This window comes from Zonotrichia leucophrys, chromosome 3 (assembly GCF_028769735.1).
Source record: "Zonotrichia leucophrys gambelii isolate GWCS_2022_RI chromosome 3, RI_Zleu_2.0, whole genome shotgun sequence".
Classification (NCBI taxonomy): Eukaryota; Metazoa; Chordata; class Aves; order Passeriformes; family Passerellidae; genus Zonotrichia; species Zonotrichia leucophrys.
In genome coordinates, this window is record NC_088172.1 from 10,288,595 (window position 1) to 10,314,859 (window position 26,265).

Genomic DNA, 26,265 nt, shown 5'->3' on the forward strand with positions numbered 1-26,265 from the left:
TCTCCCAGGATCCAAATGCAGCTGGCATGGTACTATGGGAGAAAAGATCAAATGAAGGCGTACAAGGGACAAATAGAACCATAATTCAGCTCTCTCATCTTATTTGCAAATATATTTTCTTGGCATTTGACATCGGAGTTACATAAGGAAAACAGTGAAGTCAAGGAATGGAGATTCCTCCTCCATCACCAGCTGATGTGCTGTCCCACTCCAGAAGGCAGCAAAGAATTTTGTCTCATGACAGCTGTTGGGCAGTGTAAAAGCAGAGCTCCTGTCCTGCTCCTCCTACCATAACTAAAGCACTTGTGTGTAAGTTTTTTAATTGCTTACACTATATTTTGCCTATTTGGTTGCAGTCAGTTACACACATGCTGCTATCAGAAACACACCCTGTTGCAAACTATTCATGCCCTTCAAGATGCTCATTTTTAAAACATTAAAAGTGAAAATTAAGGAATTTATTCTGATTCCATAGTCCCACACATGAAGAGATTCATGGAAAAGGAGAAGGTTCAAGAATCTTTGCAGGACGTCTCATTTCTCTATGGTGTATGTATGATGAGAGTGCTCAAATTGTTCACACTGGAGCCATTTCTGTGATCATCAGTCTCTGATTTCTGTCTTTTTTTCTGAGTCCTAATTATTAGAGTGTTATATTTATGTATTTTTTATACTGCATAAGAAAAATATTTCACCCAGACACTTGTAGGGATAGAGATACAGGGATAGAGATAGAGGCTGAAGAGATTTCCTAAAAATAATTTAAAAACCCACAGAGACAAGCTTTTAGATATTTCAGGTTATCTGGAAAAGAGTAGTGTGTCTGAAAGCTTAATAGCTTTTTCCAGCCTTTAATCTACTAAATATTATTGCTATCTCTTTTCAGACACTCACAGCTAGGAAGGCATCACTACTAAAACTTACAGTTAATAAACCTATGTGAACTGTTCATGTTAACATACAGTGGAGATAAATTCCAGGAATTTATTGTAGCAGCAAAAATTAAAATTCTATCATAGTCATACTCTTGCCATGCTCTCTTAAAAGAAGGAACCAATCTCCTAGAGAGTATCAAATATCTCACAAAATGTACAGGACACAGGAGCAAGTGTACAGATGCTTCATCACTCAGCAGAATTTTATGATCATGTAACATGGTCCCATAAAGCCACCAGTGACTGCTCTTAACACTAATCAATTTATATGGCTTTCTGCTATGTGTGCATCAGGGAGAAAGAAGAGAACATGAGAACAAAATAAAAACAACTATAAAACACAGGGGGGAAAACTATCAGAGCAAGAAAGAGGAGAAGGAAAACTAGTAAAAAATCAACAGGAATTGCCTCGTGATGTAGGAAGGCACCAGAAAATCCATCTACAGTCAGTCCTCAACAGAAGAAGATGGAGGAAAATTTAATTTCAGTCATCAGCTAGAAAATGTTGAATATATTGCAATAATGATGTCACACACTGGTGAAAATCCAGACTGTTCAAAATTCAGATCGTGTAAAAATGAGGCTAAGTGAAAAAAAGGACAACCTCTACATTTTTTTCCACCTCTGCCTCTAAGCGGAAATCACTTTTGAACAGTCATTTTACTTGATAACATGGAAAAGAGAGGGAAACATTTTTCCTTTATGTCAAAGTGTTTTGTGATAGAAACTTTTTTTTTTATTTAGGACCCTTTTATCAGCACAGGTAACTGAAGTTATTTTCAAACTACAATGCATCAACGACTGTTTTTATGAACTGCTGTTTCTGTCTCCCATTAACATGAAAATTTTAATTACAAGTCCTGATTACTCTAAGTGGTCATCTTCACTAAGTTTGAAAGTTCATACTGGTAAGGAAGTGCTCTATGAATGTGCACTTCCCCCTCTCAGAAGTCTGTGTTCCCAGACTGACAATAATAACCTAGCTTTTGAAAAAATAGTAGGAAAAACTGCAGAAAAATTTGAAAGCATTTTTCTTTGACATTGCAAAAATAAATTGAACATTAGTGTTGTAGGTGGTTTTTGAAGTAGGATGTAAAATAGCTTGGCATGTACTACCTTTTTAACTGTGAAGCAGATAGGAACTATTTGCATCCTTTTATCATTCCAGAATTTAGCACACTGGTGCTGTTGCATTCATGTGACAGTTTTCACATGGCTTCATTGCAATGGAAAATGCTTTTGTTCCTTGCAGTGAGAATACCAGCCCTAACAGACCATTAATATTATGGTGTGTCTGCATTTATTTTACTTGGTTTTGGAAAGTACAAAAGCACTAATGGAAAATAAAGGAGATATGCATGATTCTGATGTGAATGTTTCTGGATATGAAATCCAAGTAAATTATTTGAATGTATATGCTAGAGTTTCCTCATATGTAGGTGTGATCATGCATTCAAATAAACATGCTGTTCTTTGAATGTGTAATCACTGGAAAAATAGCACAGCTGCATTTACTTCAGTGTGTGTAGCTCCTGTTCTTTTGCAGATTTGAAAAGCTTTACATCATAGTATATCAAATATTTAGAATTTGATTCTGTAAGTGCTCTGTGTTTGGAAATCTGATGGTTTTTAGTGAAAACCCTGATGCAGAATGACAAACTCTTTGAGATTAGGAGGTCTCCAGAAAATACAGTTTTCAGATGCTTTAAAATATACATTTAAATTGTTTGCAAAATATTAGAAGGAATACAGAACAGATCATATAACACAAATGATTTTTCTCTAATTGACATATTATCTTTAAGGTGTAGTTCTAATAGCAATTATTAAATGACAGGATATGTAGAAACCTGTTTTTTTCTGAAGTTCCATATTACAGGTGCTTGACCATTTCACCACTTTTAAGTATAGAAATATCAGATATGGTAAGCTAGAAATGTTTCTAGATGCCTATTTGGCAAGGCCTGTTCAGTTAACTCATCATACATGATTAGAGGAGATTCGATAAATTTTTGCAAACTCACTTTCTGCTTTGGTCTTTATACATTTTGGCCATTTCAGTTTATATATAACTCATGTGAAAGATTTTGAAATGTTAACCACTGGTAATGGAGATATCTTTCACTTCTGTCTTTCACTATCTCTACTTCTTCATATCAACAAAGCAGTTCTTTTTTGTGTGTGCATATGAATCTCATACGTCAGAAAAATATGCTGCATTAATTATTAATGCTCTCTTGACAGTGTGTTACGCTTATTTTTAATTTGTGTTAGTTCTTCTCTAATGTTTTTTCCAGCTGCTGGCTGTCTCTGGAAGGAGGGCTACTTTATGCTTTCGTTGGACCTGCAGCTGCTGTTGTCTTGGTAAACATTAATCTAATTTCCACTATCTTTGTATGAAATGATAGAAAGTGCTACGTCCATTATAAAGCTTAGATATACATCAACTATGCATTTTGCTGTAAATATGGAGATCATTGCTGTCTGTTTAACATACCTTCAGTATTTTGAATGCATGATTCATTTGATTATATCACCTCTTTATACCAATTATCTCTCCATGTTTACACCATAAGATGTGAAAGAGTAATGTACTGATTAGTGGCACAGAAAACTTGTTACAGGCATCACTGAGTTATTATCAGCAGCATCTACGCAATTGTCACTGCCTTGTGAAAGTCAGTGACAGTCTTGATAGAGTGCTGCTTGGCAGTGGATTGCTGTGCCAGCAAAAGCAACAGAAGGAGTGGAACCTGCCAGCAACCTTCTCCATGGCTACTGTTTTTGAAGGCAAAGAAAAAATTTTCATAGCTGGGAAATGTTACTCGTCTGTGTATTGATCTTGCACATCTCTGGACATGCATTTAGGTGTAGGATTAATTTCTGCCTAATTGTAGCTATCTGCAACGTAGATTTCTGCATCTGTCAATTATCTCAGCCATATTTCATTGTCAGTGAAGAAAAATACATATTTTAGAGATCAAATCATCAGAAGTATTTCAGCTGTCTACTTCAGGGTAAGATGAATTACATCCTACCTGTGCCATTGGCTATCAGACATCTGCTCTGCAGTCTGTATGGAGTTTTTACAACAATTTATTTAGCATTTTTCCCTTACAGATTTTGAATCTCATTCCTCTTCCCACTCCAGAAATTTTATACTGTGATAACTCTAGCAGCACTGGTTATTTCTGGTTTTCTCTTGTAAAAGAGAATCAGTCTTATTAGTCACCAAAGATAAAGCTATTCATCTACGTGAATTTTCCTGAAATGGATGTTTACTACTCCCATAGAGTTTGTCTCATCATTGCCTGGAGTCAAGCCAGGATCCTTTTGTACAACTCACAGTCCCTGTCATGGTAGAGGAGCCAAGGATGTTTACAAAAAGCCAGTTATAATTTTCACATGGAAGTAACTGTATGTTCTCTGTTTAATTGGCAAGTCTTTGTTCGGAGATGTTGGAAGTTCACAGTCGCAGTTTGCCCTACCATTAGCTGGTAGCTGTGCAAAGGAGCTGTTCCATGCAGCCACTTAAGCCTAAGTGTTTGAAGCCAAAGAATTATATAACACCAGCTGAAAAATGTTAATGCTGAAAATAAAGTTAAAAAAGAATTGGCAGGGCAGACTAGCAACAATTAGGTATTTTGGCTCAGGTTCTGAAAAACCAGTTTGACAGGAAAAAAGGATTTTCCTTCTTTAATAAATTTTCAAAAAGGAACATTAATAGATTCAAAAATTGGTATTACCTATTTGTAGGGCCATGCAGAGACAGGTTAATAGAGTTCAGTTCAATAATACAAATGGATAATAACAGTCATTAAGTTATCCATTAAATGCCATTAATATGTCCATTAAGTGCCAAAGTCCGACAGCTGAAACATTTAAGTCTTTTTTAGATTAGATCTTCAACCCATGTTTGTGATCATAACACCATTTACTTTAGTGGGGCTAAACAGACATCCCAGGAATTTATCTGGTCCACAAAAATAGTAAATTGCAGCCAAACTGACATTTTGGTGAATGACATAGACAGTGATTTAGGTGCAGGAAGATATGGAAAACCACAGGCAGGTTCTGCATAAGCGGGAACACCCACATAGGCCATAAATGTTTAAAAAGGAACTATGCTCTTCCCTGTGCAGGGAACTCAAATTGCAGTAGTTTTCCTGGAATAGGATATATATTGGTGCAATTAAAACTGACAAAACATTAAAGTTATATTACTCAAGCTTCTGGCCATCAGGCATGTACACATATACAATTTGATACCAAGCATAATTCAAGGTCCCAAAACGAGCCTGTTGCAGTGTGTGTGATTATGTCACCTTTTTGTCACAACCTTTTGATGTGTTCAGGGACATTGCTACGCAAATGCTCAGAAATGTAAGAGGAGGCATTTTGCTGGCCTGTAATACAATAGAGCCAGGATACAATATTTTATTTTAGGCACTGAAAGATCAACTGTTTGTTTTCTGTTTGACAGGTCAACATGGTGATTGGCATTTTGGTATTTAATAAACTTGTTTCCAGAGATGGAATCCTAGATAAAAAACTCAAACACAGAGCGGGGTAAGCAACAACTGGGTTATTTTAAAGCATATTAAAATTTTATGACCAGTTTTCAATTACAGATATTCAACAAAAATTCTTTTGATTGTGCTATGAACTTTTATATCAGTGTAACAGTGTTTCTAACAGGTTCCAATAATCTCAGAAGCTGCTGTTGCATTATCCTGAGGGAATGCAACTCAAAAAGCTAAACAAAACAAAACACAGGTACGACAGTATTAAGTTAATAAGAATGAGGATTTACAAATCTGAGCAGAGGTTTCACAAGATGGTTACATTTGTAAAGCTGTTGTAGTTAGGATAACAGTTTTGTGAACTGTGTGTACTGAAGGAACTGATTACTAGCTGTCAAATTTAATTACTATGGCAATAAATGTTATTCATTTGTTTTAATAGTTATAAAATGTATTTTACAGCAATATACCCCTTACATAGGTCAATGTTATTCTGCCATTTTGACTACATTAAGAATTTGCCTTTGTTGTTGCATCTACATAACATCTACATAGGTGTATTTTCTAAATAAGTGTTAAAGAACATCATAGTAAAAAATTCCCATAGTTAAAGAGTTAAAAAAGAAAAAAAAAAAAAGATAAATGTGTCTTATTGATTACGTATTTGTATTTACACAAAAATTCTTTATTATCAAGAGAAGAAAAGATTATTACAATGGTGGTATCAGAAACTGTTCTACAGTGGGTGACAATGAAGTACTGCAGCAGCAAACCTATATTCATTGCATAGTGGAGAAAAATATTTCACAACTGCATCATCACCTTCCCAATGCTTATGAAAGTGTATTTAAACTCTGAATAATGATTTTTTACAGTTGTATTTTCTAGTATTGTATTTTGGGCCAGGTTGTAGTTTAACTCCATCAATATCTGAGGTTTTAACAATGATAAATGATGGTATTTTCATTTTTATGTATATTACTACAATGGGCAAAGTTATTGCAGATTCACTTAATTATTTTTAAATTACATTATTACATGTAACTAACAGTAGCATTCGTAACAAGTTTGATGAGTACACTTATAATAAATACTTTAGCTGGTGTCATTTGCATGTCATGTTAATGCAATCAAGTATTTCTGGTTTTCAGTTCTTCCACCATCATTTTGACAAACATGTACCAAACCCTGTATTTTTATTTCTTCTGTTTTCATCTGTTTTCATTAGAAAGTAATAATTTCATAACCTTACTTTTGTCTACATTGCTCCGTCAACATTCTGAACTCTGTAATAACACTAGTGAAATCTAGACTATTACAAAACTACCCAAATTATTTCAAAAGTAGCAATGACTTAGTAATCACCAATTCAAATTCACATATGCTCTAATTTCAGTGATATAAGGAGCTGGAACAGCCACAGGTTTGGCTTTGTAAGTTTTGTAGGGATATTCAAACTTACATTTAACTGCTTTTGGTTTGTTTCTTTCCCTCAAGCTACTCAGTTGTAGGCTATAGAAATCTATTCGCTTATACTTTATTTTCTTGATTAAACAAATAGCTTGTTTTTGAATTGTGCAAATTAAAGAAATATTTTATTTTAAAATAAGCTATCTTTAAAATAAATGGATAAAGAATCATAGATTGTTCTATTAGAAATAACCCAGCTATTTTGGGAAAAGATGTAGATACCCTGATGAGAAACAATCTTAATTTGTGTGATATTATGAGATGGTGGCTTAGCAACAGCATTCCTTGATACTACTTGGCAGATGACATCTCTTGAGTCATTCTTTGGGGCATAGAAATGGTTCATCATTTGATCCCCTCTAGAAAAGTGATTGTCACTCATACCTCAAGTATCTTTTGCCAGCCATTCTCGGGAAGGCAACTTCATTCTTCCTGGCAAACACTGAACTTATATTTGTCAAAAGTTCAGTCAAAAGTTCAGTCCTAGGATTTAAAACAAGTGAATGGGGCAAAATATACTAACTCCAAATGCTTTCTATCACCTTAATAAGCATATGGAGAATCAACAAGTGGGAAAAAATATGTTGATGGATCTCAATCACAACCTCAATCCTTTTCCTGCTAAAAGATGAAGCATATACAATTACCCAGGCTGAACATTTACATTTGGTTTATACACACATTAAGTTCCATTATTATTTTCAAGATCCAGAGCAGTTTTGTAGAGGTAAAGAGAATAATCCAGTCTAATAGTGCTGAAGCACTGCAAGGTAAAGACAGAAAGTACTTTCACAAGCTTAGTTCATACTTACCCAAGGCATTTTTCTAGTTCATTCTTTAATCTACGTTTTTAATTGATACCACCTGATGTGGATTCACTGAGTTATTTTCTCACCCCAAAATCATCTTATAAAAGGTCTTGGTTCTCACTGTTTTCTTAAAGAAGAAACTGCCTTTTATGTGAAATATACTTTGCACTTTTTAGTAGAAAATCTTCATTTAGTTTTTCGAAGTGGAAAATACTGGAGTTCAATGTTGTTTTGGACAGTATGTTAAAAGTCTTGTGAGTGCTGGATTTGGCAACAGCAAAGAGTTCAGTTGGTTGAAATATCTGGGAAAAAAAAAAAACAAACAAAATATTACTTATCTTCACCATGCTGACTACTTTCCAGCTGGAAATAAGTAAAACATCCTTCCTGCCAGCTATGTCACATCTTATTCAGCTGTGGTTACTCCCATTTCTGATAGCAGAAAGAGAAGGAATAGGAAAAATATTTATTAAGTTGATTTGAGAAGCTGATTGCATGCTGTATGGAAAACTTAAATTCCAGGTTTTGTCCTTTAACTCTTCTGACAGGTGCAGAGGTACAATTGTCTATACAAAATGCTTTGAGTTTAATGCTTGTGAACTGTGTTGTATTAAAAGGCAAAACAGGTCACCCTTTTTTGGTACCAACTGATACTTATTTCATCAGATTCCATATGTTTCAAGCCCTGTATTCAGACCTTCACATGACATGAATAAATCTATTACAGATATTAATGGGCCATGCAGGTCACTAATAAAAATCTGTCTATACAGTATGAACATGCTGATTTGAAGCTTGAATAAATTTTGCAGGTTTCTTTCTCTATTAATGTTCTGTAATGGTCCATAGTTCACACTTCTCTTTTAAGTGACCTGTGCTCTTTCTCAAGTATGTTTGGATGCAACAGTTTTTCATCAGGTCTGAATAGAGGGATTTCACTTTTTGTGTCTATACTAGCACGTGCTTATGTTTACTTCAGTGTACTGAGCAGTTTTTGATCACATTTGGGGCCTTTTTAGATTAAGTGGAAGAAATAGAGTTTGCATGTAATTAAGCCCCATAGCATTAACATGTGAAGCTAACAGTAATGTAAAGTACAAAATACAGTTTTGCAACAATATAGAGCATTCATCTTGAATAAGTCTACTTACTTTTTCTGCATGACGTCATATTTAAAAGCTAAATTTCAGTAGCAACGTTTTTTGGTGACAATTCAATATTTTGTTCTTTTTGTGGGTGTTCTGTTTGTTTGCAGTCAGATGAGTGAGCCTCATAGCGGTTTGACGCTCAAATGTGCCAAGTGTGGAGTAGTTTCAACAACAGCTTTGTCAGCCACCACCGCCAGTAATGCCATGTTAGTCCTGATCATTTACATCTTCTTGTTACAAATCTTATACAGTGCATGTGAGACAATAGTTTGATTATGACAACTGTGTTTGCTAACACTGAATAAAGTGCTAAGCACATTTAAATACTTTTTTAAAAATTGCAAATGACTTTATTAACTGAATACAGGATATTCTTTAGAATGTAAAGTACAACTGTTACATTCTTGTCTATGATTTTCAAGTTAAATTGCTAAAGTGACATCCTTAAATATGTTTTATTTAATGGTGAGCTTTTAATATTTTTTTTCAATATGCTGCTTTTCTCTTTTGTTTAATAGGGCATCTCTTTGGAGCTCCTGTGTGGTGTTGCCACTTCTAGCACTGACTTGGATGTCTGCAGTTCTGGCCATGACAGACAAAAGATCAATATTATTTCAGATACTTTTTGCAGTATTTGATTCATTACAAGGCTTTGTTATTGTCATGGTCCATTGTATTCTCCGAAGGGAGGTGAGAAATGGCTTCCCAGTTTTCCAAAGGGCTGTGCTCCTGTTAATCTCTCAACTGCTCTTTAATGTTATATACAGCTTGCTCTGCAGAAATATATTTCATAGAAAGAGAAAAATAATTTATGGTGACATGTGTAGTAACAAGTGAAATAGAGAAAGAACAAAAGGGGAAGAGAGGGGAGAGATAAGTTAATTCCAAGTGCAAAATATCAGTATAAAACTTTACCAACTTAATTCAAGGTGTCTTTTAATCAGTCCAGGTACAGTTGATTTCTAAGTGTTAGTCTTTCCCAACGAGTACAGGAAAAGATGAACATGAATGCCCTTCTGAAGCCCTATCAAAAGCTATAGATTTTTACACTCTCTAAAACAGAACCAAACACAACATTTTTTCAGCTTATACTGTCCCTGAAAGAGGGCACAAGGAGATGATGTGTTATGTTGGTGAAGATCTACCCTTTGAGGTCTACAACCTCAGGTACACACTAAAGTTATGGAGACAGCAAGGATGAAGACAGATGAGTGCTGTGAGAACAGCAAGGACTAGCAGTACCCTGGCCTGCCCTTCACAGCTCAGTGCCACCTGCCACAGGATTCATCACCCCTGAAATCTGATGGCAGAGCTCCTACACAGGTGCTCTTTAATCTGGCTCTAGTGACAGCTTCTCTAACCTGCCTAACCTGCTAACTAACCCCACATTTTATTGAGATGGGTTTGAGAGCCGTGGCATAAAGCTTTGTTGGCAGGTCTGTGGTAATGGGGCTCTCCATCAAAAATGAGCAGGTGGAGCTGGACTGGAGAGTAGTTCCTGGTCCATGGGCATACCTATGTGCTATTCATTTATCAACTTCAGGGTATTTACCACACCTGAAAACCAGATTATAATGTCCAGCATATTTCCCTGGGATGGGCAAGAGTTATTTGAAAACCTCAGGACTAAAAAATAACTAAGGAAGATGTTTCAAGAAAGGTTTGTTCTCAATGCTGAGTGAGGAATCTCACACAGGGGTGTCCCTTTTCACCACTGACACCCTTTAAACACTGAATTTCAGTATATTAATGAAAAATAATTATGAGTGACATAATTTATTCAATTCTTTCAGCATTGTGCCACTTTGCATGAGATTTATATCGCTGTCCTTCACAGTATGCATATGTGATTATCTTATCAAATAATGAAGTTTTCAATATTTAAAGAAAAAATCAGTGTCTCGCAAAAATTAGCACCTTACATTGTGCTGAATCTTTCTCACTTTAATCACTCTGTTAAGAGTGATGAACTTCTGTATTTCTTGGTTTATCAGCTCTCATATTGGAAGGGGCTTGCCTCATTTAATACCTATTCTTTTTTTCTTCCTTTGACTTTTGTTTAGGATAAAAATATGTGCAGAATAAGAGATAATGCTCAAGAAAAATCTATGTTATGTAGAACTGCCTTGCAATCCTGTTATTTTCTTCAGTAATTTCTTTCCCAATATGATTTGCATCTGAGAAAGAGGGTAGTCTCATCTGTAAATCTGAAAGCATTCATTTCATATATTCTTTTGGTATAATGGTAAGACACTGTATCTATTTTTAGTAGAAGAGAGTGGTTTCGTACTGGTTTTTCTCTCTCTGAAATTTTTGTATCCACTGGGATTTATTAATTAGCCTAGAAAGGACATACAAGGTCCCAATGACTGTCCTAGGGAATAATTTTTATTTTAAATATATATACTTTTTGCTCAAGGTTGCATGTGAAAAATTCAAAACTAAAGCATTATGAACAACATTATCTTTCACAGTCATAGAATATTGTCAGTAAGAAGAGATCCATTTGGATCATTGAGTCCAACTCTCTGCTCCTCACTAGACTACCTAAAACTAAACTATATGACTAAGAGTTGTCCAGACACTCCTTGAACTCTGACCATGGCTTGGAGCCACTACCAAGAAGCTTTTTTGGAAAAAAATGTATTTTGACTGTTGATGAAAGATTAATATCAAAGATATCTACGAACAATTCCCTAAGCCTTGAATTAAAGATGGATTTCCAAGTCTAATGGCAGCTCTTTGCTGCAAATGCTTCATTCCCAGGCAATACTTCAATGATGTTGAACATCTCATAGAAACATTCTTATCTGACTATATTCACAATCACTATGGTGATTGAGGTGGAATTAGTCTTTTCGATATGTAAACTCAATTTTCAAATTCGTAGGATACCTTGACTGGAACCACTTTTAGCTCACTGTTTCTAATGTAAGCAAAATGCAAAAGTATTGGTTTATAAGTATGATTCTAGAGGAACCTTTTCTTTAGATTTATGTGTAGGAAATCAGCTAGTTATGGTTTATTTTGTTCACTGCTTGTTTAGCAAATCACACACACACACACACATATATATATACATATATATATATATATATATATATATATACACATATATATATATGTGTGTGTGTGTGTGTGTGTGTGTGTGTGTGTGTATGCAAAGAATCCTTACTCTGTTTAACAACTAACAGAAGTTGCTCCAGCAAGTCAGTCTTAGCAGTTACACATTGCGGTTCTAACATGGAAATTCTAGAAGAAAGGCATTTTATAAAGCAGCTAAATAATCTATTTACAGGGTATTTTTAAAAAATTACCTCATGAGAAGACTTGGCAGTGAGGCTCAGAAAGCACCAAGGTTTGATAAGGTTCTGCCTTGTCAAAATGGACGAGACATTTCTTCTTCAGCCGTGACAACTTAGGCAGAAGTCAATATACAGAGACAACTTATTCACTAATCAGCAGATTATCTGCAGCCAAAATTATGATAGTGGTGTTGGTGGAAGACAAAGAAGCCTAGGGATATTGCTGATTGAACTCTATTTGACGAACACATTTAATTTTCTTTAGTCCTCCAGATTTAAATTGCAAACTGGTCAAAACACTTGAGGAATTAATTAAGGAGATATTTTTCATATGGGAAAAAAAAATTCATAGAAATTTCTTCAAGAAGCACAAAGAAGTTCAAGTTGATGCTCTTGAATCAATATTAATTTCAAACTTATTTGGTTCAGTTTGTAGCAGCAAAGTCAGGTGTCTACTACACAGAGAGAGATGTAAGTCCAGTAAGTTATGTTTCAGTCTGATTCTGGAGTCTGGCTTTCCAGCTCCAGAGACCCTCAGGTGAGTACAGGCCAAGAGAGTGGCCATCGTGCAGAGTGGGCAGTGCCATCTTTGCACTGCACATGGTGCCTCCCAGCTGAAAGAATAGTCTGGTACTTCTGGTTGTCTGCAAGAGCATTTAGTTCTGCCAGTGCCTGTCAAGGAAATCCTGCCAGAATATTTGTCACTCTTGATGACAGCTAGAAAGCTATCTCAGTTATAGCCTATAAGATTGATCTAATATTTATAGCATGCCAGCACAGGCAAAACAATAATTCTGACTGTCAGGGGGAAAAAAATTTGGGGAGGAATATATCTCCATAAAATTCAAACAAAGAGGACAGCCCTGCTTTACTATGCCTTTATTGTCATTACATCACAAAAAGAGACAGACTTCTACAATTATATATAAAATCCCCTTTTTATTCTCTTAGTTGTATTGACATAAAGGTAAATGATGGAAATATTTGTAGCTTTCTCTAACACACTGTATTGAACACCTTTTGTGACAGAAGCTGGGTTAGGAAGCCAGGGATTTTTACCAACTGAGATGTACAAAGAAGAGGACTAAGTGATGTGTCATCTATTTCTCTCCACCATCAATTCAGTGTCTTTTGGAAAGGCATTAAATCTTTCTATACTTACATTTCCTAACTTCAAGAAAGAATATGATACTTTTTAAGCATAAGACTATTAATTGACTGTCTGGAAATTTTGGAAGAAAAATGCAAAGTAGTTAGATATTATTGCCTTCTTATCCCAGAGAGCCTAGAGCTGTTCTTTTATTTTTTCTCACCTTCCTGTTTCAACACCTAATTTGGCATTGGAAGATGGTGATGGATGTGTCACAGAATGATACCAGGGGTCAGCATTGAGGCTTATCTATCTCAGCAAAACAGTTTGCCTGATCTGCCTGAACACAAGATGCTTTAAAGCTGATTTGAATCGCGCTTACTAACTTATGTTAATGCTGGTGATGGGAGGAACCCACATGTAATTTTTTCTTTAGCTGTGCTCTGCAGCGTAGAGAGCATTTGGATTAAATTCATCGTTGGCGTCTAGAGCCCACATTTCAGAATTGCAGGAGAAAAATAAAAAGTACATGAGTAGGGCAAGGGTAAGTTATAAAAGCTTGGAGCTGGTTACTGTTGCTAAGGAAACTACTTCCCTGGTATCCGCACGTTCATCACATCTGTCTCTCCTCTGCCTGGCTCTAAGAAAATCTTGTATCTTGATGTTAAAAGGCAGGAGAGAAAACAAGATTATGTTGCAAAGTAAAATGTAAAGACAGCACAATCTTTACATACTGAAACAACAATTTTGAACAAGCAGTTTAGAAGAGCAAGTTGATATTTAGAAAGTTCAACCATTTTGATTCTGACTTGGGTGAGGGCATCTAAAAATTGAAACATATGTCAGTATCCTGGGTAATGCTACATTTTACATTCTGTTATCATGTTCAGATCATATGCTGCTTGCACTTCAGAAGCATTGTAAGAAACATGCACATTCAAGAGGATCCTAAAATCAAGATTCACTGCTTTAATGTAGAAAGCACTGAAAATATGACGTGAGATTCTTGAAATCTCTAGACGTTAGAACTGGGGAACGTCCATGAACAAAGAGTCCCAAAAATTAGGAGGCCCATTGTACAGAGTGGAGTGAGATAAACAGTATGTTCTGAAGTAACTATGCTTTGGAGTCAAGCATCATATGCCTGGAGATGAGATTCAGCACAGCTGGGGATGCTTTGAAGAAAGCATTTTTTATTATATTTTGTGTCAAATCACTGTGCCAGTGCTTATCCAAGAGTATAAAACTCTGAAGTGTGCCCTAACTTTAGCATTGACAAAGTGAGAGAAGACTTGGACTAAATTTGCAGCAACTGGGAAATGCCAAATTAAATTAATATCAAAAACATGGAAAACCAAAGCAAGTGTAGTGACCTAAAATCACAATCTGAGTTTCAATACAGCACACTTTAAATTACAACGTGTGGTAAGTCTTGGTGTTTTGAAATCAATCCAGACCTTCCCACCTTGCTTCATTCTTCCTTCTGCCCTATTTTTGCTCCCTCCACCTGTAGCAGTCACTTACCAAGACTGCAAAGCACTCCTATTCATTTAATGGTTGAGCCCTTAATGAAATGCTTGCTATTTAGAATGTTTTTAATTTCACTTTTGCTTTTGTGATAGCTTCTCAACAACTCACATTAGAATATGATACATTTAAAGGGGACTGCCTCTCACCAGGAACAGTTGATGAATTATCCTCTTCTGCTCTTCACAAAATGTCCACGAGTAGAAGACAATTTTATCTCTTTTAATTATTCTGAATAAGACATCAATTAATTTTTACAGATAATAAATGGAATGTAGTTTTTTATAGGCATTTCATTCATAGTACTTTTTATGTTTGAACAAGAAATTGGATCACCCAACCAAGTTGTTTCCCAAGTCACATCTTGCTTTTGTACTTTCAAAAAATCTGTCTATGTGCAAAAAGTCCACTTTTCTTCGTATGCTCACATTGAAGATACTTCTCTCATCTGGAGAATTTTACCCTAGAAGATGCATTAGATTCTGTACATGTACATGGAGCTAAAGATTATTATCGGAATCAGTATTGTCTTTCAAATAGACTTATTCTTTAAAGTACAATTAGGAGATTACAATACTTGTTAAGAACTGATTTCAACTACTGTCTGGTTACAGTAACTGTAAAGAACTGTCTTTCAAGAATAATACATTTATCAAGAAGAAGATACACTTTATCTTGCAATATTAACAGTTAACAGTATGTCTATTAATCTTGTTATCAGACATCTACCAAATTGAATAAGACAAAGCCAAATACTATCACCAAGACAAATGTGGCTTAAATACCATATAATCACTGTCTAGTAGCTAATTCTTATTAGTTTTAATACATAAAACTAATTCTGTGGTCTCTATGTGATAGACTGACAAATTTATAGCAGCCACAAAGTATAACAAATGTATGAAATGACAGAAATAGCCATTTATGTTTATTGCCTCTGATTTATGAAGTGGGCTAAAGAAAAGTCATGCATCATATTCCATATGATTTAATTTAATCTCTACTAGGAGTCTACAATGTTTCACAAGAATCAGTATAAGATATTTTTTTCACAGGTTCAAGATGCATTCAGATGTCGGCTAAGAAATTGCCAGGATCCAATCAATGCAGATTCTTCAAGCTCTTTTCCTAATGGACATGCTCAAATCATGGTTAGCTTTTATTTTCCTCTTTGACTATGAATTTAGTGTTCCTAACAGAAAGAAAAACTTATTGTGTTGTACGTAACAAGTTTGTATAGCTGAAATATTAACACCTAAGCAAAAGACTGTTTAGGTTATCATCTACTTGCTTAAATATCTAGTTTTAAATTATTGGTGTGTTTATTTAGTGGAGCAAAGTGAGTTGGTATCTTCCGCCAGTGTTCTGTAGGACAAAAGAATCTTAAATTAAAGAATAAAAAAGAATTTAATAATATATTGTGACTTTTTCTAGTGTTGCTGTAGAGTACTGATGCATTTCCCTTCATGAGGTCTTGAAAAATGTTCTCAAACAAGATAAGGAGAAAGTGCTAGACATTCTACAGGGGGAACCTATTTAGTGTATTAAATTAAGAGATAGTGAATTTTGCTAATATTATTAGGTAATGTATTAATACAACATAGTGGTCTCTTCACTTTGAACACCAGTTTGTCATTGACTATAATGGGGTCAGAATCAGGCCCTAAAGACGTGCAAGGCTCAGCAAGAATGCAAGGTACAGCAAGCATATGCCCTTCAAAATGATGAATCAAAAAAAGAATTTAATGTTTGGACTTCACAAGCAAGAAAGAGATCAGTTTTACTGAACATTTAACATGGAATAAACTTCTTGTGAAAATAAAAAGAAAAAGTCAATAAACTCTCTAACAGAATAGTTTTGTTTAACTAGGAATAGTGTGCTTTGATTTTGAACTGTTAAAATTCTTCCTTATTCTCACCATTAATTTTTGAATAATGAAATAAATAATAGTTGTTTTCAAGGAGTACAAAAATTTTATATGACTACATTAATAAAAAGAAATTACAGAATTTTTTATAACATAAGCACTTCATTTACACAAATTAATGACTTTTCAAACAGGATGGACTATTTGAATTCACAGTAATTTGTATTGCAGGCTATTTTTCATACTTTTTTTCATAACATTACCATGAAAATCTTCCTTAAAGAAGATCTTTTGGTGAGATGTAGAAGTTATTCTTCCATATACCTTAAAAACTATACACTGTGTCATTTTATTAAAATTATATACTCTACTTCCACCTATTTTATTTTATGTTTTCTGTCAGGCAGCGTACTTTGAAAATCACCCAGTTATACTTTAGGAGATTTATAAAGCTCTGCTGTTGTAAAACAATACATTTCACCTCCTCGGCAACGAGAAACCATTTTTAACAGACTATGACCCTGTAAGACATTTTGGAAGTGCTAGTTGGCAAAAAGGTATTGTGGTTTATTTTTGAATTATTAATGGCTGTTCTGTTTCACTGTTTCTTGTTACAGACTGATTTTGAGAAGGATGTAGACATTGCTTGTCGGTCAGGTAAGAACATTGAGAGACTATTTAGCCAACAAATAGTCTTGTACAAGTTCCTTGTGAAGTGAAAACCAGAAAAATATTGGGCTTTAGCTGTTTGTAGGAAATATTTATTAATTTAAACAAAATAAAATGTGAAAAATTATGTCACTTTGTGAATACATTATTTAATTGTGTTACTAGGGCCATTAACTAGAATTGAGCATTTAGAAAGTAGTCAAAGGTGTGACTGCCTATTAGAAAGCAAATAGTTGTGGAAAGAAGATAATTCTTAATGCATTAAGCTTTCGTTTCCTGGTACACAAGCAAATGTGAAAACATCATTTTAGTTCTACAACAAAAAAATAGTGTATCTTGACAGCTGTTTATATGAAGGATGCATCAATTTGCATTCATTTTAAAATGGGTATATTTTTTAGGACTCTAAGTGAAATCAACAATAGTTTAAGCAAATTAAGTTTTATTCCACTTTAATGAGAAAAGTTGCAGGTTTTAAAAATATATTTCAGTAGTGTGATCTTTAATCAGTTGGCTATATTTGTTTCCGTATATTAAAGACAACAAATTTTCACCTATTTATTTGCCAACCTTGTTTAAATAGTGCAGTATAAAATTAATTACTATTTAAACTCTACAGAAATATTTAAGTCTAGGAGATATTTCCAAAGGCCAGTTTTTCCTAGGGAAACAGTCTTGCCTAAACACCCTCAGTTTTCAATAAAGGGAGAGTGTGTCCTCTCTCTGGGGTGAGTCAGAGCAGAAGCCTGATTTAGCTCTTCTGCATCAGCCACCTAAAGGACACTCTTTCTTCATTGGCTAAATGCAGAGCCAAGAAAGCTGATCTCATTAAGGTGAAGTTTGAGTTTCCAGTCACTCACCTTTAAAAAAGTGCCAATTGAGTTTCTTGCTATATAGACTTAGTTCTTCCCTACAGATCAGTTTTGATATGCACATGTATTTTGAAGGAATCAGGGAAGTGCATTGTAGCACAAATGCCTGTGTGTCACCATCCAATGCAGACAAAAATCCAGCATAGATCCGTGTAGTTCCCACTTCTGTGATAACATAGCTCTGCAGTACAGAGACCCTTGCCAGAGGTGTCCTACAGGAGATGACTCTGAATGCTGTCATGAACAGGCTTTACTTGATAAGCATTTGAACTCACTTTCTGATAATGGAAAAATTTAAGGATAGATCACTGTTTGAAGTGTTTGAACAAGTGTCACTGGAAACAATGAAGCAGACACTGAATTCAGGTATTTGTGCACTGTTGTTTAGAAGAAAATCATTATTTTCATAATGGGAAAAAATGAGAGTTAGTTTAGTGTGAGGAAGGAAAGTCAGATGTCTTATGAGCTGCTTGCTATGGAAAAGGCAGTGAACTGACAGGCGGGTACTGGGGGATCTGGGTCATCAGAGCCCTTGGGCAACCAGAATCTATGCAAATGTAAAACCTAGATACTTGAATCTGTCTTTCTGTCTCAGCCCATGAGCTGGGTTTTGTTGTATATAATAGCACTGGTGTGAATGAAAATATTTTCAACCAGGACCAGAAAATCCCTGTAGGCAGCTGGAATAAGTCCAGAAATTGGTTATTTTAATTGTTTTCTACCCTTTTTCTTTCATTACAGGTTTTGGGTTATAGATGTACTTTTTTTTCTTCTTCTTCTTCTTTTGTTTGTTTGTTTTTTGAAAGATGAATAATTATGACTGAATAGCTGCTTTGCTTTTGAATGCTTCAATTCTTCAATGCTTCTGGAAATTTTGAATTTTATAGCAGGATTAGTAAATTTTACATGTAAACCTCGCCCCCAAAAAAAATCATTGAATGTTGCTGCAAGTTTGACCAGGAAGGTCTAGGCTAGAACAGAAGTGGATTATGACTCTGCTATAAAATATTTTTATATTCTTTATAACCTTTCCAGATACAGTAAAATATTCTTTCTGATACCAATGGAATTTTTTCCCAATGTGGTAATTCTTTTGTCACTTTTATTTAAAACATATTTTAACAGAGAAGAGTTTTTAAAAGTCAGTGAAAAGTAACATTTAGGAGTTTAGGAACACATGCTCATAGTTATAGTCTTATGGTAGGTCATTACAATGGATTGACAAAATGATTCTGCCTTACAATCTGTTTGACATTTTCCAGAAGGTTATGTGGAGTTAATAATGGCAGTAAGGATGTCATACTGTATTTTTTTGGAAAACTCTTAATGAGTTCCACATGGCAGGCTTTTGCTTACACTGTAACTCACCTAAAATCTATAGAAGTCAGTAGGAACAAATGAAGTGGTTTTAATTCATATAAATGACTGAAGTTAGTCAGAGATCAGTGACAGTTATACACAGCAAATTAAGAGAAAAAAAAAAACCAAAACCACAGAAAAGCTTTTCCAAAAACAATATTTATAGCTTAAGTGGATAGAAAATATTTTAGAAGATACAATGGTAAAGAAGCACTGCTAGATAAAGCCGCAAGAAAAAGCAGTGTTAGGTTGATATGGTTTCATGCTGTAAGAATCCTCTTCTCTGGCCCACAGTTCTGCATAAAGACATTGGACCTTGCAGAGCAGCCACTATAACAGGAACACTTTCTAGAATTTCACTAAATGATGAAGAGGAGGAAAAGGGACCAAACCCAGAAGGAATGAGCTATTCAACCTTGCCTGGAAACATCATCTCCAAAGTCATCATCCAGCAACCAACAGGTCTCCACATGCCTATGAGTATGAGTGAACTGGCCAATCAGTGCTTGAAAAAAGACAACAGCGAGCTGAGGAGGACTGTGTATTTATGCACTGACGACAATTTGAGAGGTGCAGATATGGACATAGTCCATCCTCAAGAGCGGATGATAGAGAGCGACTATATAGTCATGCCCCGGGGCTCAGTAAATACCCAGCCATCCCTGAAAGATGAAAGCAAGATGAATATAGGCATGGATACCTTGCCTCATGAAAGGCTGCTGCACTACAAAGTTAATCCCGAGTTCAACATGAATCCCTCTGTAATGGACCAATTTAATATAAATTTAGACCAGCATCTTCCCACCCAAGAACATATGCAGAGTTTGCCGTTTGAGCCCCGCACAGCAGTGAAGAATTTCATTGCTTCAGAGCTGGATGACAATGCAGGATTATCAAGAAGTGAAACTGGATCCACAATATCAATGAGCTCTTTAGAGGTCAGTGGTGCATAAACAAATTGCATGCTCTGTTTTTCTAATTTTATGGTAAGACAATAAATTGTGTCTTGTGTCTGAGGGGTGAAGCTAATGTTTTAATTCAGTATAAATTATTGTTTGGGATCATACACTGCTGTTCATATTTCTCTTATTATCAGAAGTGTTTATACCTAGAAAACAAGACTAAAGTTTCAGAGCCAGTCTGTATGAAAAAATATAGTTCTGGAGATTTAACATTCCACACGACTGCCGAGGATTTCGTGACCTACCAGGTAAAGTCCACTGGAAAATTCTGTGTTGCTATGAGAAGAAAAACTATTCCTGCAAGATACAAGTGCTAATCATTGGCCCTACCTGCAAGCACATGCAGCTGAAATTATTTGCCGTTTTATTGCTGACAATCATATCTGTCTCAGATATGATAGGTCTGATTCTGCTCTCATTGGTGTAAATCTTGGATTCTTCCATCCAACAGTTCACCATTTACTGATTTAGTGTTGTTTGCATGTGCATGCAGGCATTGGTACAACTGATGTGTGCAATAGGTACAGGTGGGCTTCGTGTGGAGTATCATAGATTCCAGTCAGATTGCAAAAGTGAACTGAAAAGCCTTTAAAAGGCTTTCAGTTATTACTACAATCTGTCTGTGGGATTTAAACATTTTCAAAGTGAAAACTGTTGAAATAAATGGTTAAGACCTAAGCATCAAATACTGCCATTCTTATTAAGCTTTTACATGTGAAAGCTGGGAGCGAGCTGGAGTTTATTTCATACTTGGACCTCCTTAAGAACTGGGAATACATTTCACCAGCACGTCAAATGTTGTGAAACATGGCATTTTGTGGGACAGAGAAAGACAAATGAGAAAATCATGGTACTCACTCATTCTCTGAAAGAAGTCACGCATGGAAAAAAGTTCTACTTTATTGTGCGAACTTGAAGCCATTAGCTATTACTCTACAGTGTTTAGACCCGTCTGGGTAGGGAAGTAGAGACTGAGCCTTATTTTTCAATTTTTAGATGCAACTGCAGCTGATACTTAATAAATGGTGGCTACTTATAGATGTTTCTTTCAAAATGGAATTGAAGTTTGATGAAAATGAAGTTTTATGAAGAGTTTGGGTGGAAGATCAGAATTTAGATTCTTTTTAAGAGCTTTCTTTACAGGCTTTGAAAGCAAAATGTTTTCTGTGCTGTTTATATTGTGTGTGTACTACAATCAGTTTTTACAAGAGTTGATTTAACTTTAAAATTAATAGAAAATGAAGTGTGCAGATCTGCAAGGAATCAAAAATTATCCATGTTTTGGTTGTTGTTAAAGTGAATATGTATAATCTTGAACGAATTTTCAAAATTATTTCTAGAAGATAGTTTAAGTCCTTGCCCTTTCAGTGCTCAGGCAGACAGGCTCTTTCAGAGCAAGTCTGCATTGTTAAAGAAATTACTGCCCTCAGTTCAGGTATATTAGTTAATAGATCTTGGGTGATGCACAGGAGTTCTCAAATTTAATGCAACCCCAGAAGCAGAATAGATAAAGTCACCTTCCAGCAGTATCCTCTCCCAGCTATCTACAATTCCATCTTTCAAATCATTTTTTGTCAGATATAGAGGCTTAAATCCAGTCCAGTTAATATTAGACATATGGATATGTGAGGAAGATTCATAATTCTTTGAGAAGATGGACATATTTGCCACCAAACCTCCACTGTAAATAAATTTCTGGTGATGCCTCTTTTCTTCCATTGGTGAGAAAGTTCATCTAGGACACCTTAAAAAAAAAAAAAAAAAAAAGGAGCAGATTTTAGTTAAGTTGTAAAAATTGTGACAATAGTTACTTCAGCATACACAAAATTATAGTTCCTGACCCCACTTTGGAATATAGGCCTGAAAATTGATCATTATAATGTACTGCTCCTTTAAAGTTATTTTTCTAACTGTATTTGTATCATATTTTAACTTTCTAAGATGGGATGTACACACAGAGTCTCAGTCACCATTCTGTATATCATTTTTACAGTCAGGAGGGACTAATAACTATGTAGTAGAAAATGCAGAAAAATATTACAAGATAGTAAATATGTAGCTCCTTCTAACTTGGGAAGTATACTAGGTTTAGAAGGCTGTATTTTGGTCCAGAATGCCAGTTATGTTTGTAAACCTCATGAAACCCAGCATAATCCCATGTATTAGGAAAAAAGCACAGATATTGTGGCAGGTCAGAAATGAAAGAAACTGTTTCAGCTTTTGTGTCTGCCTTTGTGATTCCCGACATTACTGGATGAGGATGTGCTGCACTGAACTGAAGATAGGAGCATGAAAGAAAATTGTATGTAGAAGAAAATCAGTCTCAAACAGATCCTGATAAGCAGATCCAGCCAGATAAAGAATGTGATTGTGTTTTTACTATGCAGGTGTGTAAGAAGCAAGGGTTGAGGCAAAGCCCATAATGTTATTGGCTGGAAGTGACCCGCTGGATTAACTTTTGTGGCTGCCTTAAACAAAGTAAAAATGAGGGGGCAAGGAATTTGGTTTTTGGAAGATTGCAAGACTTTTCAAAAGACAGGGCTTTGTCAGACATTATGGAGCAGCAAAACCTGCAGCAGGACATTCAAGATCACCCTGCCCAACTCTTTCCTGACAGAGCATGACTGGACCGGCTCTGAAGGAGAACATCCGGAGCAGCAGAAAGCTTCCCCCTCCTATCAGCTTGTAGCAGGAACACAGCTACAATATCAGCACAAAAAACTTATATCCCGACTTCTAACCCTGAAGGGAGGATCCACCAACCCTACCATTAAATATCTAAATGTAGACATTCCCCTTCTGAAATGGAAAAAGAGCTCTTCACATTTGGCTCCCCTATAGAGTCAATTGAGTCAAATAGCCATTTTTAGGCCACTTTTAGACATCTGCTCCAGGATGAAGTAAATTACATACCTCAGTGCATGTATCTCTTTTCAGATTCCATAGAGAAAGTCAGAATGAGTAGTTCAAACACAAGCACCAAAAATGTTGATGTCCTAAATTTAGTCAGATGCATCCTACTGTTTGTCACAAACTTTCTTCTAAAACTTTTTTATCTATTTTTTTTTCCAAAGGAAGTGCTTAGATGTGAAATGCTTTACTATGTCTGGAGGAATTTTAGTTTGCAAAAGATAGCTTGAGAATGCCATAATATTTACATACAAGTATTGCCCAGATAAGTATAATTTTAAGGATGTGCAGATTTGCAATGTGCAAATTGGTGATTTTTATTGTATTTGGTATGCACCCTACAGTACTTACGTGATTATAGGCACAGGCAGGCATATTAGCACAACACAGAGTTTCTGAGGAGGACTAATCAAACATCTGGTTAATCTCCTGAACATTCCTTATATGCATGGATTAAAACTGGCTTTGCTACCTTGGCATCAAAGTGACTTGTAGTATGCTCCTTCAGTTCAAAGTGTTTTGATTTTAATGAAAAGAACACTCAATACAGTCTTTTGGAATGGTTTTTGTTTTGAAAATGTACACTGAGTGTTGTGCTCATTAAAATGAAATTACTTTGAAGTGAAGTATTGCATTCCCAGACACTTAGATGCAGAGCAAAGTTAGGAGGTTTAAATGTAGAGGAAGAAGCTGATCTGGGAAACGTATTTCCAGGAAAAGTAATTAATCTCTTTTAATTGGGCAAAAAAAAAATGGATGAAGAAGTAGATACCTGTGAAGAGACTTGCATTGGTAGCTTTGTGGAAGAATGAACGGTTCTTTGAAGGGAACTGTGGTTGGTGTAGTGTGAGCAGAAATGGAAAAGAGCTGTAAGACAAAGACTTTAAAATATTATAAAATTAAAAACAAGCAAATACAGGCAATAGAAACATTTATTAAGGGGGGATGGGGTGAGGAAATGTCATGTGCTTTACAAGAATGGGAAGGAAAGGACTTCACAAATTATTTGTCACGTAAAGAACTGGAATTCTCTTTCCAGACTCTTATCTTCATTGTTTTTCTGTCTCAGATTCTGCTGTGAGATTTTTATGTGTATTAAGTTGATTGTGTGACCAAAATAATCCTTCTGTATTCATTTATGAGAGCTCTTAATACATTCAGTCAACTCTGTAGGTCCTTGGCCAAATCACTGACAGGGGACTTAAGGAAGAAAATACTGCTACAGCTGAGAAAATAAAGGGGTATGTTTAAGATAGTGAAATGCAAAGAAAAATTAAAGATAGGTAAAGAGCAGAAAAAAAAATTTTAAAAAAAGGTGGGAAATATGGCAGAAATGGAGAAAAAACAAAATTAAGGTATTAGGAAGAATGAGATAAAAACAGCAGGGAAGGAACAAAATCTAAAATAATAATAATAAAATCCCCAAACCAGGAAAAGAAGGAAAAAAATACAAAGTTAAAATAGTCAATTTCATCAATAAAGTACAAGAGCATCAGGCAGGGAAATAAAGCAAAATGTTGTGATTTTGATTTATGACATGAGAAGTAAAAAAAAAGAGAGAACAAAAATATAGAGATGAGCACCACAGGAATTTCTTCTTTATCATGTTTCCACATTGCATATATTTTCAGGCATTCTGTATCTCAGATTTCTATCCCTCCCATTCCTCATTTCATTCTTCAATAAGCTGTGGAGACAGCTCTTGCCAATTTTGTGACTCTCAGTAAAATGAAATCTAGCCCTGTAACAACCCTCCCTTTCTTTCACTTGAGTGAGTAGGTCCCAGAGTCCTCTGACTTCAGAAATTGAGGCAGGTTATTTTCAGGGTATCTTACAGAAGTGGGGGTAGAATCAGGCAGAGTCTGTTGTAGTAACTAAAGATGTGAAGAACTGAAATTTTAATCAGTCTTGTAAAATGCAGCATATATTGCAGACTTTATCTTATCATTGTCTATTTAACAAGTGCTACATTTTCCCTCAAAGCATTCAGAAACACAAAGCAAGTGGTCTTAGCTGATTGAGTAAATAAATATGCAGGCTGCCCTATAAAAACAGGGAGCAGCAGAACACAATAATTTGTCAGAATACTTTTAAAGTGAGATCTTTGAAGTTATGTTTATGCTGTGTATTGGCATACTGAATTGGCTAGTGTGTTTAAAGACTTAAAATTCCCACATTAAATTCTTTTTTTCATGAAAATTTGCTGCCTTTATATCTAGCTTATATTGTGAGCTAGTAGCCAACAATCTTCTATTAAAAAAAACTAGAGTGTTTTTCAATTATATATACACAAAATGCATTTAAAATCAAAACCATCTTTGTATGTTCCACCTTTATATCTCTTGAGGGCCAAATCAGATTTTTCTTTACTTTTATTCTGGGAAAAAATCCTCTTCAGGCTAAGATCTTGTGTGTCAAATCTTATCTCAGAGCAAATTACAAACTGCTGATAATAGGATTTTATATTAATGGAAGCATGGTTATAGCCCTCTCTATAATATGGTATCTCTGGTTTCAATTATGCTTTACACAGTGAAATATATCTTTAGGAGTATCTGATGTAATTAATCAGATAGTGGTGTAATGCAGAGTAGAATAAGAAGGAAAACAGGCATTTGTCATTTTACAGACATGGAGAGGGATTTTATTAGTCTTTTAGTAGGAGCAGCTCTTTCCTGGTGCCAGCGGATTAGTGTGTGCTGGAGTATGGAAATTATTCTTCGAAATTCTATTTTTGTCCCTCAGCAGAGTTTAAAGTTGTTCTGGAATTACACTGAGAAGCTATACATGATTAGCACAAAGTAAAATTGATTTAAAA

The 26,265-nt window shown here is 35.2% G+C and overlaps 1 protein-coding gene across 10 annotated transcripts in view; it reads left to right on the forward strand.

The window, feature by feature from the left end:
* The window catches only part of ADGRB3 (adhesion G protein-coupled receptor B3), a 445,880-nt gene that overhangs the window by 405,319 nt on the left and 14,296 nt on the right, over window positions 1-26,265 (forward strand). For 5 of the 10 annotated variants that reach the window (XM_064707320.1, XM_064707323.1, XM_064707326.1 and 2 more), the window contains 8 exons: window positions 3,233-3,299; window positions 5,419-5,504; window positions 8,993-9,091; window positions 9,404-9,575; window positions 15,863-15,958; window positions 17,293-17,332; window positions 19,870-20,513; window positions 20,672-20,785. In XM_064707320.1, coding sequence (XP_064563390.1) covers window positions 3,233-3,299; window positions 5,419-5,504; window positions 8,993-9,091; window positions 9,404-9,575; window positions 15,863-15,958; window positions 17,293-17,332; window positions 19,870-20,513; window positions 20,672-20,785 — 1,318 coding nt within the window. The remainder of the gene's footprint in view (window positions 1-3,232; window positions 3,300-5,418; window positions 5,505-8,992; window positions 9,092-9,403; window positions 9,576-15,862; window positions 15,959-17,292; window positions 17,333-19,869; window positions 20,514-20,671; window positions 20,786-26,265) is intronic. The other 5 variants (XM_064707325.1, XM_064707328.1, XM_064707329.1 and 2 more) reach the window with 2 other exon arrangements.